At 36.6% G+C, this 14909-nt stretch overlaps 1 protein-coding gene across 1 annotated transcript in view; it reads left to right on the plus strand.

Annotated features, from left to right (window-relative positions):
• Positions 1 to 5003: 5003 nt before the first annotated feature.
• LOC122812864 (CD276 antigen homolog) overlaps positions 5004 to 14909 on the plus strand; it is a 180901-nt gene continuing 170995 nt past the window's right edge. Inside the window, exon 1 of the mRNA XM_044084906.1 lies at positions 5004 to 5100. Coding sequence (XP_043940841.1) covers positions 5048 to 5100 — 53 coding nt within the window. The 5' untranslated portion in view covers positions 5004 to 5047. The remainder of the gene's footprint in view (positions 5101 to 14909) is intronic.

Below are 14909 nucleotides of genomic sequence, written 5' to 3' on the forward strand. Positions count from 1 at the left end.
TCTTTTAATTCTAGGTTTTCACTTTCTTGGTTCTGTTCTATTAATGCTTCTACAGTCCATTGCTCTAGCTCATTTACTTTATATTCACATTGCATCCCCAGTGTTCCTACTTTCTCACATTTATAATACTAGATTTCTCATTTTCTTATATTATATCCTATCCTTCCAAAATTAAAAGTTTTATTATATATTTTTTTTTTTTACAATTACTTATCAAATGATCTACTTTCTCACACAGAAAACATGCTTTTGCTGACCCCAGTATTTCACCATTCCTTTGTCCTCTTCCACATTTATAACACTTGGAATATGCACAATGCTGTCATTTTCAAATTTTAAAATATCATTGCAGTCGTGTCCGTAAACCTCTGTTGTCATATACTTTTACAATATCTATCACATTTTTACATAATTTTAATAAATACTTTTATAAGTCATTTCTTCAACCTCAGTTCTGAATTGTATGCTTTTTAGTCTCTGTCTTTGAAAAGCCTTACATATATAATGGTTCCAAGGAACACAGTCTTTCTTATTTTCATATTCTCCTAGACAGTTCTCCATAGCTTTACCAGTCTCAAAAATAATGTCACAAAATATCTGTTTATTAATATGAATAAACAATTCAAAAAAACTCTCCAGATAACAGTACCAAAACCTCAAATAACCAAATAAAATAACTCAAAAATGGTACTGTGGGGTACAAAGGAAGCGGCCACACCAAAACTCTGTGTAATAAAATCAAAACTGAACTTTATTGAAGAAAAAACTATATGAATAAACACCTTTACCTCACATGCTTTAACTCCTGCAGGCATTATTATTTCATCCCATCTCTTGTATCTGCCCATTCCTCCTTTTTCTTTCTTTTTAATTCAAACTTTAAATGACTTCTTTCTTTCTATGTTTACCGCTTTCTTTCCTTCTCCCTGTTTCGCCACTCTTGATTTCCCCATCTCAGCATATGACTTTCTGCTCTTGACCTGTGTGACTTATTCATCCTGTATCTTCTCCATTAAGTCACCCCATGATACATCATTGCCACTTTCTAGTTCACCTGTAGTGACCAAATCTGGAAGCATTTTATCCTACAAACCTTCCAATTGGGAGGTTGTAATAACAAAACTCTGTGCTGTCTCTTCATCTCTGAAGAGATTTTTTTGTGAAACACCTCTTCAGAGTTGAATTTCAATATCTCCCCTCCATCTTTCTCACCCTGAGAAAGCTTGGATGCTTTCTCAACTTTCTTACATAACAGTACACCTTCCAACAAAGGCTCAACTGCCTTTGCTTTAACACCCTCTTCCTCCATTTCCAAACACTTTTCTATAACATTCAATGTACGTTCTTCCATTAAACACTCTTTTTCTTCTATAGCACCATGCTCCAAACACTCCATTTTCATTATCTTCCTGGTTTCTCTGAGCCGCCTCCATGCTCAGAATGGAAACCAGAAGGGCTACCACAGTTAGTATCCCCATACGTGAAAAGACTTGGGGAAGTTCCCCAATCCCCCGGCCAAATTTCCCCTACTAACATAAATTCTATCTCGGGTATCACCTGAAAAGAGGCTACTAGCCTAGTGGGAATAACCTGGACAACAAAGGATAAATAAATAAATAAAATGATACTGTATTACTGGACAACTGTTTTCCTACAGAGTATTACTGCATGAGGAGAGCCCAGCATCACGTCTGTGCTTCATGGCTGCCATGAACAGAAAAAAAAAAAGACGTCAAACATCTTGCTTACTTGGTAAACAGAGCTGTTTAGCAAACAGCAAATTTAAAAAAAATAATAAATAAATGAAAATAAAAACTAAAAACAAAACTGAAATAAAAGTATTTACAGCTGCAGTTAGAAGATGATGCTGTTTTACTTTCGCTTTGCTATCTATGGCTCTTAAAAAACTGTATTTAATGAATATTAGAAATATAAAAGTAATGCTGTTAACTACAGCAGCAATTAGAAAGATGCATGTTTGAGTGTTGGAGGAGTTCCAATGCGATGCATGTGTTTTTTTTTGTCATATGATTGCAATAAGACATTTAATGTGTACATAGGCAAGAAAGCAATGGTAATTGCTGGGCACGTGTGTGTGTGTGTGTGTGTGTGTGTGTGTGTGTGTGTGTGTGTGTGTGTGTGTGTGTGTGTGTGTGTGTGTTGGAAGGTTTCTACTATGCCTTGTGTGCCCACTGAGTCCTGAATTAGGCTACAGCTCCTCTGCCACTCCATCTGTGTGAGTCCGTCTGTCCGGCTGTCTGCATCAGTGTGTATGTGTACCTGCTTCTGTGTATAGGTGTATCTGTCTGTGCCTCTGCATGTTACTCACACAATCACAAACACTGTGTGAGTGACTTTCTGTGTATGTGTGTGTGTGTGTGTGTGTGTGTGTGTGCATCTGAGTTTCTGTGCATATGTGAGAGACTATCGCTCTGCCTGTGTCAGTGTCAGTGTGTGTGTGTGTGTGTGTGTGTGTGTGTGTGTGTGTGTGTGTGTGTGTAAGACCATTTTCAGACACAACCCATGTCATTAGGCAAACACACCATGTATTACAAAGGCACAGCAAAAATGTCACAGTATCCATACAATTAATATGCTAAACATCCAAAATATTAATACGAATAACATTGCAGTAGAAATATAAATAGCAATAATAGAAAAATATTGAAACACATGGTAAATATTAGTAGCACATAAAAAAGCTTAATATGCAGCAACAACGCACTGCAGTAAAGGCTTCCTAATGAAAATCCATTGGCTCTGTGATCAAGTCAGAAAACAGCAGTCACCCAAGCTTGGAATCACATGACTTTGGAACACAGTCAAGATTAAGAAAACACAAACTAAAGCATGCACTCCTACCCAAGTGTGAATGGCTACACCCTCCCACCCCTTGCTACTTTTATATATCAGTTTTTGAAATTATACTCTCCTGAAGAAGAGAAAAATCTTCAAGAAAGTTCAAACATGATCTCCACAACGGAATCTTCTGAATTGTGAATTAATGACTAGTGATATGAGTGCTGATCACTAGTGTAAGAATTAATACTGGACTGGAGTAGTAAGATTCACAGACACACACACACACACACACACACACACACACACACACACACACACACACACACACACACACACACACAAGCATGTGACAGTAAGCAATAGTATACATCTGTGATGCACTGTTACATTGTAGCTAACCTGAAAGATAGAAAACATTTCTTATAGTGACCTACACCAGACATAAAGCAAACTATGGTATGTGATCTAATTGCACATTGTTGTATGCACATACACAAGTAAGCAACTGAGCAAAAAAAAAATAATCATACTCTCTAATAATTTTAAATTGTTGTGCATTGTTGAGAGGGCAGTGCTTATTCAATCAATGGTGGCAGTACATAGCTGTTTCACAATAATAGGCTAACTTGTATCTCAAAATCATGCGTATTTTCCTTAAACAAATGACCTTTTTTCACCTGTCTTCCTGGAAGTGGTTATAGTGACCTACACCAGACATAAAGCATCACTAAATGTATTGATCCACAAAACAGAGGTAATTCTACATACAGCTGTTTCATTGTAGGCTAAATGGGGCTTCCCTTGCTGTCTGCAGTCCTGACACCTTATTGTATATTTTATACTATGTATTGTGAGTATGTTATGTGCACTTTAGAAACGTTCACTCAACATACTGTTTTATTTTTCATATCTTTACAAAAGGGAGCAGATGATCAGAAGGTCATAGCACCTGAGAGTTTTATCTTTTTTGTTTGGAAAATTAAGGATAGATGGCATAAAACCAACTTCACTGTGGAGTTATCATTCTGATAATGTTTACTATCAAAACATTTGGGAGAAATTCAAGAATACCTAACAATAATATTCAGCTTAGTTTATGGAACAGGCTGCAGTGGAACTTGCAAAGAGTATTTTCAGCCAAACTACCCTTGCTAGCATGGTAAATATTTCTGTGATTTTTTTTTCCTACTGGGATAATAAAATAATTGAGCAAATCCAATGTCTGCCATATTGTTCATACTTCAATTACTTTAACTTCAGCTGCTCTACATGCTCAATGTATTCTATTTTGTTGTAGTGCTTTTCTACCAGGATGGCCCTGAAAAGAGACTTTTAGCTCAACCAGACTACCCTGATCAACAAATATAAAATAGATAAATACTATAAATCAAGTAGTTTATTCTACAATGAGAGTGAAGTCATCCAGCAGTAGAAATTTATGACATGACTTGTACTGCTATAAACAGAGTAAGCTAATAAAATGTCTCATAATTTTACAGGGAAGTAGTGGCACATTGTAACTGTAAGCTAGTTAGAGATGGTTAGAAGATAGCTTCATATCCAGACCTTGCTTATTTTATTTTTAGAAACTATGACTTGGTACAATATTATTTCACAGACGGCAACATTCCAATTATTTATGTTTAGAATTTATCCCCTACAGTTAAAGAAACATTAGTGATTCTATATTCCCTACAGTGTTGTCCAGACATGTTTTACTGGTACCCGGAGTGCATTTCATTGTCATTATCCATTCAGTCTCATTTGCTGTAAACTAATTTTAATCTTATCAATGTTTAAAATATTTTCATTATATGTTCTTTGTATACGTGTTGATAAAATAACATCTAGATGTATTGCTTAAGCAAGTATACTCTGTATTGCATTGCCTAGGATGTGGTTGAAAGTATTACTTATCCCAGTACACAGTTTACTACCCTTTCAGTCAACAAAACAATACATTAAATAAATATATCGCATTTGCATTACCAAACTGAAAACAGCATAAGGAATGGAAATAATTTGTATTAAACAGCAGTTAGAAGGACTGCGAATATTACAAGTTAAGAGACAAGTTTTCTTAAAGGTGGGGCTGAAAAATGTCTTGTAATTGCTACCGGCATACTTTTAATACCATTTGCAGAGTTCTTGTATGCACAGGTGTCATACAATATTACAACAGGAAGTACGTGTCAAGAAATGTTTCTTATCTGGGTGTAAAAGAAAGGCAGTAGAGTCATTTGTTATGTTCGCAAAACATAAAGAATACTCAAATCTCTTTAAGCTGGAAAAAACAAGGTAACACATAGTTCATGAAACGGTCATTAGACTTTGTAGTTACTAAGTGTGCTGTCTTTTTTTTCATCTGTTTTATAGTAAAGCCTGCATACAATCTGTGATCATGTGTAAACTACTGCATAGCAAATGAAAGCATTGTTAGTATTCCTAGGCTGTTTGGTTTTATACAAAAGCAGGACTGAGAACATTTATAATATGTTGTCTCAGTGTATATTCCCTTCTTTATAATATTACCTGAATATACACTGCTGAGTTATTATTTATTTGATTTATTGACTGATTGATTGATTGATTGACTGATTGATTGATTTATGGCCCTCGATGATTGTTACTGTTGAATTGACACCCTGACCCCATGTGCAAAAATGGGAAGAAGGGGTTGTAGATGGATGGATGTATTGATTGTAAGTGAACTGGTCTATGGACCCTTTTCATCCACAACCCGGGCCTTAGTAGCAAAAACACAATACAAACAGCAAATGCATCCCGATCAGATATCAACTACTTTAAAGATACAAATGTAAGAAAATAAGTATTATGATAGAATAAAAGTCAGAGTATAAGACTTACCTGCATCTGGTTTGGGAGGCAGATGCTCTGGAAGAGCTGATGTTGAACTGCAGTGAGATGCAACAGTAAGTGTTATTGCTTCATAGTACTTCACTCTTTAGTTTGGTTGTTTGGTATAGATTCACTTGCAGTGCATGTGAGTTTGTGTGTGTGTGTGTGTGTGTGTGTGTGTGTGTGTGTGTGTGTGTGTGTGTGTGTGTGTGTGTGTGTGTGTGTGTGTGTGTTTTGGAAGGTTTCTACTATGCCTTGTGTGCCCACTGAGTCCTGAATTAGGCTACAGCTCCTCTGCCACCCCCATCTGGTACCCTATGACCCTAAATTGGATTAAACAGGTAATTGGAGAATATTTAAATTAATAATATTAGTGAGAGATGTAATCTATTTTTAAATTATTAATCAGATGTTGACACTAGGCAGTAAACCTTACTAATGCTTCACTTCAGATAGCTTCTGTATACAACACTCTTGTTTTGCATACTGTATCTCTTTTTTAAACAGAAATTAATAATGCCATATTCTCCACTTGATTAGCTAGTCATATTTCAGTGCTAGCCATGGCATGATGCATTTTCAACATCCATTCAACTAATAACTACTGATCTTAAAATGATCTACTGTTAATTCTTGTTTACTGTATAATCACTGTATACACAGTGTTATGATCACCAGTGATGCTGCTGGTTCTCTATGTAAGGTCCAGGGAAGTAAACAGTGTGGGAAAAAATAGCCAGGGAATTGTTATGGCTGGTATTGTATAGGCCCTAGGGCCGATAGCCTAGTACCAACTTATGAACCTATGAACTGTTTTGCCAAATGGCGCACTTAACAACTCACAAGACTGGTTCCTTCCATGGGCCATAATCACTTTGGCAATTCCCACCATTATAAGACATCTTCTGTTTCCTGAAGGGAAAATACGTCAGGCCAGGGGTGAATTTATGAACACCCATCCAATCATCATGATTAACTGAGGACATCACTCTGCACTGTATGTTGTAGAAGATTATTCCACAGACAGAGAGGTAATGAATAACACATCTGCCCTTATACTGTGTTGTATTTATTTGTTCAACTGTTTGTGTAGTCCTTTGTTTTATGGAGGAGATTAATCAGGGTTAAACTTTTAACAGCATAGAATGCTAGACACAAACCACCACGCATGACTCTGTAAGAAACGAGATAGAACTTCAAGTCTGTCTCAGTAGCCGAAAGTATTTAGTCTGGTAATTTAGATGTGTTCGGATAGGTGTATAGTAAAAGGGGCATTATATTCTATGATTAGTCATATCAGGGCAGGGCAGAGCACAGAAGAATGGGAATTACTTCAAGCTTGGATAAAATACTTTTATTTATTATTAGGAGAGATAGAATGATTTCCTGGCTACTGATGCTATGTTGTATGGGGAGATGACTACTAGGTGCACGACTGTATCAGTTTGGAGAAGAATGCAGTCTAAACTGTAAACTACTGACTGCTATCAAGATTTGCTTACCAAAAGTAACAATCTGCACTTCTTTGCTTTTAATTTAAGCCCTTCTCTAATAAGTCAGTGATTGGTATGGTTTAGCTGTTGATGCAGTAACATAAAACTGGATGGAGAGTGAATGACACGACCAGCATGCTGTCATTGCCAAATGTAATTAGAGTATAAGTTTGGGCTAATAATTTGGAAATCTGAGAACTACTTGCTGAACAAACTGAGCCTCTTGGAACACTTATAGTTACCCTTTTCTTTCTGAGGTGACAACTGCTACTTTAACTATGTGGGTTCTATCTGTGACGACTGTTACTTTAACTGTGTGGGTTCTATCTATGACTTCTGCTACTTTAACTATGTAGGTTCTATCTGTGACAACTGCTACTTTAACTATGTAGGTTCTATAACTATGTAGGTTCTATCTGTGACAACTGCTACTTTAACTATGTAGGTTCTATTTGTGGCTACTGCTACTTTAACTATGTAGGTTTTATTTGTGATTACTGCTACTTTAACTATGTGGGATCTATCTGTGACGACTGCTGCTTTAACTATGTGGGTTCTGTCTGTGACTACTGCTACTTTAACTATGTAGGTTCTATCTGTGACGACTGCTGCTTTAACTATGTGGGTTCTGTCTGTGATGACTGTTATTTTAACTATGTGGGTTCTGTGATTACTGCTACTTTAACTATGTGGGATCTATCTGTGACGACTGCTGCTTTAACTATGTAGGTTCTATGTGTGACTACTGGTACTTTAACTATGTGGGTTATATCTGTGATGACTCTTACTTTAACTATGTGGGTTCTATCTGTGACTACTGCTACTTTAACTATGTAGGTTCTATCTGTGACGACTGCTGCTTTAACTATGTGGGTTCTGTCTGTGACTACTGCTACTGTAACTATGTAGGTTCTATGTGTGACTACTGCTACTTTAACTATGTAGGTTCTGTCTGTGACTACTGCTACTTTAACTATGTGGGTTCTGTCTGTGATGACTGTTACTTTAACTATGTGGGTTCTATCTGTGATTACTGCTACTGTAACTATGTAGGTTCTATGTGTAACTACTGCTACTTTAACTATGTAGGTTCTGTCTGTGACTACTGCTGCTGTAACTATGTAGGTTCTATCTGTGACGACTGCTGCTTTAACTATGTGGGTTCTGTCTGTGATGACTGTTACTTTAACTATGTAGGTTCTGTCTGTGACTACTGCTGCTGTAACTATGTAGGTTCTATCTGTGACGACTGCTGCTGTAGCTATGTGGGTTCTGTCTGTGATGACTGTTACTTTAACTATGTGGGTTCTATCTGTGACTACTGCTACTGTAACTATGTAGGTTCTATGTGTGACTACTGCTACTTTAACTATGTAGGTTCTGTCTGTGACTACTGCTACTTTAACTATGTGGGTTCTATCTGTGATGACTGTTACTTTAACTATGTGGGTTCTATCTGTGATTACTGCTACTGTAACTATGTAGGTTCTATGTGTAACTACTGCTACTTTAACTATGTGGGTCCTATCTGTGACTACTGCTGCTGTAACTATGTAGGTTCTATCTGTGACGACTGCTGCTTTAACTACATGGGTTCTTTCTGTGACTACTGCTACTTTAACTATGTGGGTTCTATCTGTGACGACTGCTGCTTTAACTACATGGGTTCTTTCTGTGACTACTGCTACTTTAACCATGTGGGTTTTATCTGTGGCTACTGCTACTTAAACTATGTAGGTTTTATCTGTGATAACTGCTACTTAACTATGTGGGTTCTGTCTGTCAACCTGTTTACTATCCATCTTACAACATAAGGGTCTTTACTGTTATTTAAAATTCAAGGATGAGGAATAGTGTCAAAGGCCTTGCCCAGATCCAGACATGCTGCACATACTGTATGGCTGCTATATGCAGCTTCAGTGACTTTCTTGAAGAAGCTTACTAAATAAAAAAGGTAGATATACTCACCATTTGACATCATCATATTAATTCAAGTCTGGAGCAATAAGATATTTTTATATAGGAGCTTATAATATGTTTTTCATGGCTTTACAAGTTAGACTTGTTTTTACAGATGGGTCTACAGTTTCCAGGATATATGGTGAGGTCCACTTAATGTACTGGCACAACATTAGCAACTTTCCATTCCTCAAGAACATACTGTGGTTATGCTAAAGCAGAACCAATTAATGAGAGATACTGAAAGGGCAAGTCTGGTGCGGTTGGTTAAGCAATCAGGTATATTGTCGAGCACACTGATGTGATACTTTTAGCTTCAGTTACTGCCATTAGTTGTTGTTGTTTTCTTTCGGCTTTTCCCAGTTAGGGGCCACCACAGCGGAACTCCGGTCCGCTAATGATTGGCAGTAGAGGTGCCAGCTCGACGTTCAACCTTCAACGAAGGCACGCCCATTTATGCATGTCTTTCGAATGCCCACCCGACCACTGGGTGCAGACTTCACACAGAAGGCACTCCCCGCCAAGAATCGAACGGGAGACCCTCTTGCTGTGAGGCAACAACAGTACTGCTGCACCAATGCGGATTCATAGATACTGCAGTTAGTACACATTCAATAATAATTGTGGTAGCAGAAAGAGACTCAGGATGGATGTAGATTGGCAATACTTTTAGGGTTAGAGTGGGTAATACCATTATGAATTAATTCAATGCATTGCTCCGTGATATTTCTTAATCATCTGATGTGATTAAACAAAGGACTTTTTTACTATCCTTGACTTCAGATGCTAATTTTAATTTGTGTTCTGCTTTGATGTTTCTTATGATAACTTTTAAGATTTTGCTGGTCTTTTTGTTACAGCCTTTAATGTGGTGAATTTTGATTTATTATAGGTCTTAATTAGCATTTTTTTCTTTTGTAATGCATGGAGTACGGTGACTATGCTCCAATATTCTGAAAAACAGCAAAATGTTAAGCCCAAGGCTGGTGTGAAACCTGACCTTAACAAATATTAAGCACAGCCTGCTAAAGTTGATAAGGTCAAGAGCTGGGCAGTAAAATCTGCCAGTACAAATGATAGTGGCAGAATAAAACATTTGCTAAAGATTTGCTTCTACCTGCTGTCTGTTTATAATATGTCCCTGACTTCCTCTTCTAAACTTAGAAAGTTACTAGAATAACAGTATGTGGGTTCACTTGATTTTCTGAAGGGTACAAAGTCTGAAACCTAAATGTATGCCATTATTTAGTGTCTTCAGTCCTCAATAATTTGTCTGAAAACAACAGACTTCATGAGAAACACAACCACCATATGAGGCAAAAATCTGGACAGTTGAGAGGCATGGGAGGTGAGTGTAAACATAAGGGACAGTGTTACACTGCCTTGTTGTTATTGTTTTTTCAGTTTCTCTGTGCCTTGTAGTGCATGGGGCAGATAAACCTCCATGCACTACAAAGAAATATGAGTGGTTAGCTAGTTCTAACCTAATATTATCGATTCTGAAAAATGGATGCCAAGATTCACCTCTTGAGGTGAACTCCTTGGCATCCATGTCTCAAACACATAATAAACACATAAGGACATGGTTATCATCAGTGAACCACTCATAATCCTTTATATTATACAGAGTATTAATGCTAGCACAATACCACTCATATTTTTGCATTCATAATAACCAGGCACACCAGAAATAAAAGCAAGTGTAAGGAATAGAAACAATACAATAACTTTGTAGGCAAGCGTATTCAGAAGTCCTTATAATGCTATCTGGGGTAAAGAGAGAGAGAGACAAAAAAAAGCTATAGTGATATACCTATGATATAAGTGGTGTTATGAGGACATCTAGTGGATTCATTCAACTAAAACATTTTAAAATATTTTACGTCAATAAAAGTGTATAATAGAGAAAAATACCAAATAAAAATTATTGTTTCATCTATAAGCTGAAAAGGCTTACAGATCTGTATAATTTAACAATAATATGTATTACTTTTAAATGGTTTGTAATTATTATACTGGCCTACGCATATTTATTGTCTTGTACAAACAGATATCAGTTCAGGATTGACCGGTTTAATAATTTCATGATTATGTCACTAGCATTTAATATTAATGTCATTAGTTTGCGTTGCTTTGGTTGTGTGTCTTCATTACAGTCTTAATGCAAATTTTCTCAAACTTTATTTTTTCCATTTTGCACTGTAGGAAGTTTCTGTTCACCAAAACCAGATTGTTACTTCTTTTATTTTTTTAATGTTAAGCAGTTATTGATCGCACTAGTAATTTTATTTTGTATCACTGCTGGAATCATGTTGTGCAATGTGTTTGGAAGCTTTTTTGTATTATTAATATTTGGAATTCTGGTAACTATATACTTTTTTCAGTGAAAAACTGCATTTTTTGTTTTTCTTAAGTTTTACAGTCCTCAATATATCTGGTTCTGATTATGACTGCTTTGTTTATGCTTTTTTTGGATGAGTAAAATTCAGTGTCAAAAGTGACAGCTGAGTCTACATGAGCGCTGGAAATCTTGCAAATGAATTTTGACAGATCATCACATAAATTTAGCAGGTTTGTTTTTTTTTAATGGAAAGAAAATAGACACTGTTCAGTCAGACTTTCCTAGTAAGCAAATGCTGATAAATAAATAAATTCCTTGAGGTCAGAGGACTTCATTGTAAATGCTGTAAAGGAGGACATTACTGATTTGTGACTGGATTTGACCAGGGAAAAGGATAACTACAGGAATAGTGTAAGCAAGTGTAACGCTAGTGAGGAATTTGTCAAGAAGATTTTGATTCTTCCTAGGGTGGTTACCTACTTGCACAAGGGGGATAATTTTTATTTACTATTGTGACAATGTGAGGTATTGCCAACTATGCCAGGAGACGTAGGGCAGTGGATATGTAACATATGCCAATATAGCTAGCTGGAGTTTTGTAAAGAATTATATGTCATTTGTATATCAAACTGATATGTACAAATGCTTGTTTTGAAAAATGTATTTGTAAAGCTGCTTGTTTTAAAAATGCATCAACAGTGTTTCCTGCTGGACAGAGAAGAAATATACCTGTATATCAGACCGCACTGTTGTAACTGTGGAAATGAATACATTGTAACAGAGGATACTGGAAGATAAGAGGTTAAGCTCAGCTCCATCTAATTTTGAAAAATATTGTGAAATTAAATTACTTAATTTAGGCCATAAAGATTGCATCTTACAGTTCTGATTGCAGCTAGAGACAAAATGTCTGGCAAAACAAGTACTAGGAAGCCTTCTGTATTGTCTTTTGCAATGAACTAATTGCTACTCTGGAAGGATGAAAGTTTGAAATTGTTTTATGTCTTTTAGAAGCTGCAACAGATCTTAGCAAAGGTCTATGTGTATGTATTATTGACAGATATGTGCAAGATTCTGGGTCAGTTGCTAGGAAAGGGGGTAGTATGGGAACCATAAGTCAGATAACCAGATGTATGTGATGTCATTCTGTAATCCAGGACTAAAATGATGTTGCAATAGCAGATGAGTCCGAAATCTCAGAGCAGTCTGTTTTTCTAACCTGACAAAAAAGGAAGACCAATCACCTACTTCATCTTGCTTTGCTTTAGTAAGTAACCAGGAAATAGTAATTCTTGAGATCAGTCAGGAAAATATAGTGAGATTAGTTAAGTATTGTTTTTCTGAATCTGTGTAAATCTATTCATCTGTATTATTTTAATATTTCCTGTGATTGTAACTCTGGTATTTATTGTAAATAGATATTCAGTATTTTCATGTTCTTTTATTATTTTATTATTAAACATATTTAAACTTTTCATTGTGGCTGGTCCTTTAGAGAATATTTTAAGCTGTGAGAGTACTTATATTTATTTGGTGACACTATAGCCACTCCTGAGACTCTTGCCACATTGGCCAAACACTACCATTTGTATTAATTATTAATTTCACCCAGTATAATTGGATACCCTTGTAAAAACCTTAGAGAAGCTGGCTTTGGAGTTTCTGGTAGCAGTAAGTACCTTATTGTCTGGGCAGAGGGGCATAGCTAGTAAATCTGTGCCAGCCTTTTACCAGTGTGTGTGTGTGTGTGTGTGTGTGTGTGTGTGTGTGTGTGTGTGTGTGTGTGTGTGTGTGTGTGTGTGTGTGTGCAAATCAAATCTCAAGAGTGTGTGTGTGTCAGCTATTTGGAGCAGGGAAACATAGCACTCATTTCACAGAGAGGGTGTTGGAGGACTTGGCTTGCGCACTCGACTGAGGACTGAACTCTACAGCTGTGCCAGTGAGGATTCTTATTGGGGGCCTGCAGAGAGAGATAGGGAAACCTAGACCCCAGCCTGAGTGTGTTCCCTGTGTGCTCTTAAGGGGAAATTTTGCTTGATGCAGAGAGCTGCATTGGGGAATATTGTGTGCATCTATTTTTGTTGCAAGTCAATGTACCTCGCCATTGTCAGTGGTGAGGATTCATGCTCCCTGATCACTGGCCCAGAGGTAAGATGTCACAACTATATCTAAGAATCTTTAGGTATATCCAACCTTTGTGATAAAGAATCTGTAGCTAATCAATGGATAGTTGAAATCAACCATTAAAAAGGTATTTTTATTTAAGGGTAACTCATTAAGCACATTTAGAAATCGTTCATAGTCTTATGGGAATATGGAAGGTGACCTGTAGCAGACTATGTATTGATATTTTTTAAGATAATTTGAATATTAGTAACCATAATACAACTAATTGAAACTGGAATTCTAAAAAAAAAAAAAATCTTCTCCAAGACTTCACAGCATGGAACATTCAGCTTTTTTTAACAATATGTTAAGTGCTTTTTGCCCCTTAATTGTTGGAACTTCATCAAAAAAGCACTTAACACATTGAAAGCTGAGTATACCATGTATAAAGTCTTTGAGGCATGTTTTTTTTTTTATTTGAATATCAATAAATTATCTTTGTAAATCACTGGGAGTCTGTCTAGAGATAATTGAGTCTCTAACAAATATTGAAAATCCCCTGCAGTTCCCAGTAAGTCTGAATGTGTGATATAGGTACTGAAACCCATTAAGGAAAGACTGCTGTCTTTACATTAAACCAAATCATTGTTACAACACCTAGTTGTATGTTTTCAAGTTGCAGGAGAACCATGAGATCTGGCAATTTATCGTTAATACTTCTGGCACTGATCACATCAACCTTGATGTGGTCTACATTAAAATTTAGTGCAAGCATTTCTCTTATGTTGGAATGCCCAAGAGATAGACTTAGCCCATAAAAGGCACTGCTGAGGCAGAAAATACTTTTATCAGTAGACAGAATCCAGGGAATAAAAGCTGCAGGTCATCATTAACAAAGAATGTTTGGGTGTTGATCATCTCATTCCAAAATGACACTTATGTGATCTACAAATGACACCAACCACTTATCCAATAGTTACTGCCAGTTTTATTCTCTTTGTCTCAGGACATCATTCTAGTTGAAGGTAGGATACTGCTACGGGCCAGTCTTACCTGCATTTGATACAGTATGTTTCTCTACATGCCCTTATTGGTGTTGTGCCCCAGGTCATTCACACCAACATGAGACACCACCAGGTCATAGTCATATTTCCCATTTGAGAGGCTGACACGCTGTCTTTGATCATCTTAGTAAGTAAACAATCAATGTACCTGACAACAGAATCACAAATTCTAACATCAGTAGCTAGAATCTCTGTTCATCCCTGCTTATGCACACTGTATAGGAATTACCTATTTATTTTATTTTTAATCTGGCAAAGATCTCCTGAAGAAGAGACTCTTCAACA

Source organism: Protopterus annectens, chromosome 10.part0 (assembly GCF_019279795.1).
Source record: "Protopterus annectens isolate FY-2018-M chromosome 10.part0, PAN1.0, whole genome shotgun sequence".
In the NCBI taxonomy this organism is placed as follows: Eukaryota; Metazoa; Chordata; order Ceratodontiformes; family Protopteridae; genus Protopterus; species Protopterus annectens.